At 50.8% G+C, this 5,668-nt stretch overlaps 1 protein-coding gene across 4 annotated transcripts in view; it reads right to left on the reverse strand.

Annotated features, from left to right (window-relative positions):
- Window positions 1-5,157, reverse strand: part of creb3l4 (cAMP responsive element binding protein 3-like 4) — a 7,433-nt gene extending 2,276 nt beyond the window's left edge. Inside the window, exons 1-8 of one of the 4 annotated variants that reach the window (XM_005744125.2) lie at window positions 5,056-5,157; window positions 3,402-3,545; window positions 3,008-3,272; window positions 2,165-2,274; window positions 1,985-2,074; window positions 1,796-1,902; window positions 975-1,043; window positions 481-565 (exon numbers count right to left, since the gene is read on the reverse strand). In XM_005744125.2, the coding sequence (XP_005744182.1) occupies window positions 481-565; window positions 975-1,043; window positions 1,796-1,902; window positions 1,985-2,074; window positions 2,165-2,274; window positions 3,008-3,272; window positions 3,402-3,542 (867 nt within the window). In that variant the 5' untranslated portion in view covers window positions 3,543-3,545; window positions 5,056-5,157. Of the gene's footprint in view, window positions 1-480; window positions 566-974; window positions 1,044-1,795; window positions 1,903-1,984; window positions 2,075-2,164; window positions 2,275-3,007; window positions 3,273-3,401; window positions 3,546-4,617; window positions 5,001-5,055 lie in introns of those variants that run through there. The other 3 variants (XM_005744124.1, XM_005744126.2, XM_005744127.2) reach the window with 3 other exon arrangements.
- Between the last annotated feature and the right edge of the window lie 511 nt (window positions 5,158-5,668).

Raw genomic sequence — 5,668 nt, forward strand, 5'->3', positions numbered from 1 at the left:
TGAAGTACAGCCAGACTTTTGACCGCTTCGCCTTGGGCATTTTTAATCTGTAGCTCTGCTCTAACAGAACGTACGTACCTGGCCCCGCCTACTTTCCTCGGAAACGTAAAATGATTGGCTAGAATCTAAAGTGTATGACATCTCAGGGAAAAAAAGCACCGAAATAAAGCACCGAAATGTGCGCTGCTTTTCGGTCTGGTTACTACCGTTTATGTCAGAACCGGTGCCATCATGGCACCGGACACCGGTACCCATCCCTAGTTACAATTCGGTTATGGTTAGGTTTAGGGTCAGCATTCATTCATGGTTAGGGTTATTAAGGTCAATGAAGGTCCTCACTAAGATAGCTGAACGGGCTTGTGTGTGTGTGTGTGTGTGTGTGTGTGTGTGTGTGTGTGTGTGTGTAGGAGCAGAACTAAAACAAACAAACAAAAACAAAACAGACTTCATTCCACCTTAACGGGTTTAAGGTGGTCGTACCAGTAGGCAGGTGCTGGTCTGGGCTCCTTTACTGACCGTCTGCTTGATGAGAGACTGAAGCTGCTGCAGCTGAGCCAGCAGAGAGCTGAGGAGCAGGAACACAGGGGCTGGTTAGGGCTTACCTGAGCAGGTGAACCAATCAGCAAGCAGCAAACTCAGCAGGAAGTTCAAGAAGAAACTAAAAAGTAAATCTGACTGTTTCAGACAGACTCAGGTCCTCGTGACTGAGCTGTCCGAGGTTCACATTTAAAGTGAGAGCACAGTGCCCCCTGCTGGTGGGAGTCAGAACCACAGGGAGGTCTCCCAGATGTGGATGTTTCTGATCCTGTTTGTGACAGAAGTGTCTGGAATAACATGTCTGTGGTATTCATGTCACCAAACTGTGTGAGATTACAATAAAACCTACAGAGTGTGAGCTCGACATCGTTCCCTGTGTTTATGTCACAGGAAGTGACCTCTCTGTGACCTCAATAATCAGTAAAGCGTGTTCATACTTGTTACGTTTCTCCAGCTGCTCCACCGTCCGCTGCAGCTCTTTGTTCTGCATCGAGCACGCCGCCGCCCTGTCAGCACACACACACACACACACACACACACGCACACACACGCACACACACGCACACACACAGGTGTTACCATGGGGACCTCTGTGCAGACTTGAACAGGACATGAAGCCGTACATGTAAAGGTTATTTACATCACCGCTCACACAGACGTAACTCTGCCTGTGAGGCTGAGAGCTTTAAAAGCACGTTTAGCGCCGTCTTCGTTAATGACAGTTTAACGCCAGTAACCCGGCGACGCCGCTCGGTGTCAAGGCGTAACTTTCTGTCGCTCTGCGGTTTCATCACCAATACAACAGGTGGCGCTGAGGTTTCTCTAAGCTGAAGAAGTCGCAGGAGGAAACACAATATGGGGTGGGGTTTGTGGTCACGACGGACCTATAGCATCGATTTAACACACAGCTGTGACTCCCTCATTACTCTGAACCCACAACAAAAACACATCTGAGCCGCTCTGGCTGACACAGAGCGAGCCCCTCCTTCTCCTGCTCATAGAAGCCAATCTGCAGGTGAACGTGTGACAACGCCGCCCTCATCCAGCGTTAACCCTCGTGACGCGGACTGCGACACTGGAGACGGCTGAAGTTCAGCGGGGTCACGACCCCTGGAGGATGGAAGGAAGTTCAAATTGAAAGTGAGAGCAGATAAATGAAGGCGGGGGGGCGAACTATCGACTCGCTGAAAAAACCTCACAACACGTCTGGAAATGGGGTCTCTGTCAGCGACGCGGCGGCGGTCAGCTGGCCGGTTACCTGCTCTCCAGCCCGTCGATGTACTCCTTCCTCCGCCGCCGGCTGTCCTGAGCCGACTGCTTGTTGCGGATCTTCCTCCGGACCTTCTTCAGAATTCGCTCCTCGGCCTGTGAATAAAGTTCGGTTCAAAGTCAGCAGCGTGCACCTGACACAGAAACGCGGCGGCCTGAGAGCATCTGTGCACCCGACCTTGGTGAGGGGGAGGTTGCTGGGCAGCGACACGCCCTCCTGGGTCAGCAGCTTCTGCTCCTCCTCGGTCAGCTGAAGATCCAGGCACAGCTGCAACACAAGAAGAAGAATGAGTCGTTAGGGCGGAGCCTGACGAAGGACAAGGAAAAAAAAAAAAAAAAAAAGGAAACAGAGGCTCACCAGGTCGTCGTCGAGGCTGGGAGGAGGGACGGCAAGCCGCGGCGCCGAAACCACAGGTAGTTCGCTCACGACGCACGAGTCCGACAGCAGCAGCTGAGAGCTCCACTGATCTGCAGAGAGAGCGCACCACCGTTAACGACGCCACTCCTTCCTGTTTCTGCCGCGCTTACATCACACTGTCGATTTTTTCTTTAAATGGGTGGAGTCATAGTTTTTGGCTTCACACCAGGTCGTTTAACAGGAAGCTGAAAGCTTCAGTCTCGTGCCGTGAACGCCACCTAAAAATATTAAACAATGATTTAAAATCATCATCGTTCCAAACTAACCATGACGTCACCAGCAGGGGGCAGTGTTTCATCCATGTGCAAAACCAGCTCGCAGTTTCACATCAGAACGAGTTCGTAATTAAATTCAATTAACTTTGTTCATGTAGCGCCAAATCAATTGCTTTATATTGTAAAGACCCTCCAAACATAGAGACAAACACTCAAGCACTTTGGCGACAGTGGGAAGGAAAAACTCCCCTTTAACAGGAAGTAACCTCCAGCAGAGCCAGGCTCGGGAGGGGCGGGACCATCTGAGGGACCACTGAGCTGGGCATCATCTGCATAGCAATGAAAATGTATGCTATAGCTTCTGTTAATACTCACACGCCCCCTGGTGGAGACACCGGTACTACACTAAAGTTGGACTTCAGCTGATTCTCAGCATGAATCATCTGCTGATGCTTTAATGAAACAAACTTCTTTAAGCTCAGTCGACACGAGCATGAAGCTAGCTGCCGCCGCTGAATGTCGCCTGATTCGTCGAATCCTGAACGGCAGAAACAAAGCGTGGCCTCACCGAGCTCGATGGAGATGATGTTCTCCTGTCCAGCTCCAGTCTTAGCACCGTCCAGCCCGCTGATGTCATAAACCAGCTGGTAAACTGTCGTTGGCGCCAGCTGGGTGCCCGCTGCAGTCACCGTGGTGACAGGACTCTCGATGGCGGGGTCCTCGGAGATCCCGCTGTCGCTCTCTGATGACGGGTCAGCCGGTGGCCCGCTGGGAAACACCTCGTTTGGATTGACGGCGTGGAGGACGTCCTCGGAGTCGCTGTCATTGAGAATCTGATGAAGGTCACATTTTACACAGTCACGAACAGCAAGGCCACATCAGACATGGAAAAACTCGCCGCCACTTCAAAGTTTCAAATAAACACTTCCTCTCTGAGTGGTCATGTGATCACAGACACTCACACACTCGGGGTCCACCGCCCAGTCCTGCAGGGGTTTCTCTGAGCCGGCCGGGATGAGCTCTGAGGAGGAGAACGGACCGTCGAGCTGCCAGCTCCCGGATGCCATGACGCCGAGAAACAGCTCCCCGCTCTCTGCATCCATCACCTGCAGACATAGGTTCACACCTGGATCAGTACCAGACAGAGTGGGGGGAGGAGGAGCTAGAGGCGGACACTGTATGGGAAAGCAGAGCAGAGGTCACAGCTGAAGCTCTTCAGCTCGAGTTCCTGAATACGACACCTTCGCTGTTCTGAAAGCCTGAGAAGCTGCAGCAGTGTGCAAAAGACATCTGTGTGGGTCACATGACCTAGCAGCAGCTGACAAACAGACAAAGCAGGTGTGTGTGTGTGTGTGTGTGTGTGGAGAGCAGGTAAAGCAGCTCTGAGGAGGACATCCTGGTAGGCACACACCCAAACGCACACACCTGAGCTGAGACCTGATAGGCTGCCAAACGTGTTTCTCCGCAAACAAGCCCGACCTGTCCCACGTCTCTTAGCTTCCAAACACGACAGTGAGGAACCTGCAGACTGAGACCGCCTCCGATTTACCTGAAGTCACATGAGCTGATCAATAAAACAGCCTCATGGGTGAATCCAAGTCGTGCTTCAGAGGGAAACACTCCACCGAGCCAGCCTCAGCTGTACCTGCCACACCTATATCATCACCTGTTGTCCCAATTATGGTCTAGCAAAGGTCTTCCTGTTAGACTGTACGTAAAAGATGGACACAAGCTGCAGTCCAGCAGTGAGGTGATCCCTCAGACCCTCAGGTTAAAACTTTACAACATGTTTACAGCCCGCTACGGCAGCCTGCGAGCGCCCAAAGAAACCACAAGGACGTTTCTCCTGCAGACTGAGGGCCATTGGTTCATTGGTCGTTGGGTGGCTGCAAACAACCGATGACATCAACAATCAACGCGGGACTTCAACCAGCGGTCAGTGTCACAGCAGCCGTGTCCATCTTTGATATACAGCCTTTGCAAAGTCTCAGCTTGAGACGAACGACATCACAACAACACACCAGGTGAAACGCTCCAACCCAGAGCACGCTCGCCACAGCCAGGGTGGAGCAGAGCTCATCCAACCGGGCTCATTCACTAATGAGGTCCCCGGTTGAGGCGAGACACCCAGAATGGGATTACTTTAGATTACTCAGTCAGAGATGAAGGTAAACTCACCTTACCTCCAAAACAAATGGTCCAAGCTCCTACTGTCTACCCAGGAGAGGGTCGAACTGAGCATGTGCAGACTCCCACTGGTCACACCTGCAGTGACACTTGTGACTTCTCATAACCGCACAGCACACTCCTGTACTTTTACTGTAACAGAGTACTTCTAAACTCAGTACTTTTCTCACTCTTCCTCTTTGTGTGCCATTCAAAAACTTTCCAGCACTCTCCAGGCGCGGTCCCGGTCGGACCGGAGGAGCAGCAGAGGATACTCACAGCTGACACACGGAGCTCTGCTGTTGTCGTTTCCGGTACAAACGCTCCGGATCTTCATCAGCGGTGCTCCTCCTCCTCCTCTCTCTCTCTCTCTCACACACACAGACACACACACACAGACACACACACACAGACAGACACACACACACACACACAGACACACACACGGACCTTCGTGTCGCTTCACGGTGGAACACGGAGTCCAGCTGGCAGCTCACAACCTCCTCCGCCTCTGCGCATGCCCGACTTCTTCTTCTCTTCCTATAATCAGGCAGACTAAACAGAGCCCTCTGCTGTCTGAGGGCCACCAACAGGAATGTTAATAATATTATTATTAATGTCATTATCATAGTAATAATAATAATAATAGTAATAATAATAATAATAATACATTTTATTTGAGGGCGCCTTTCAGAAACCGAAGATCACCTACAAAAGAAAAAATGAAAAGGACAATAGTTATAAAACTATATAAAATAAGTTAGAATTGCAAAACAAAACTTGACAACAGATAAAATCAGCACTAAAGCGAATTAGCCAGTTTGAACAGTGAGTTCAAATCTGCAGCAGGTTGTTAAAGGTTAAGAGTTGATAAAAATGACTCCGGTCTGACGTGATTTACAGCGTCATGGAATATCCAATGACCGTGCATCTGGTGCAGGAGCCCACCCTGGACAAAGATGGAGGGATCGCTTCCATCTGCAGCATGCAGATTGAAGGAAAAAATGTCCATCCCGGTTTTCCCTCCAAGGCACGAGCGATAAGCAGAGTTCTGTCCTTTAAC

This window comes from Pundamilia nyererei, unplaced genomic scaffold (genome assembly GCF_000239375.1).
Source record: "Pundamilia nyererei isolate P.nyererei 1_Seehausen unplaced genomic scaffold, PunNye1.0 scaffold00139, whole genome shotgun sequence".
Taxonomy (NCBI): Eukaryota; Metazoa; Chordata; class Actinopteri; order Cichliformes; family Cichlidae; genus Pundamilia; species Pundamilia nyererei.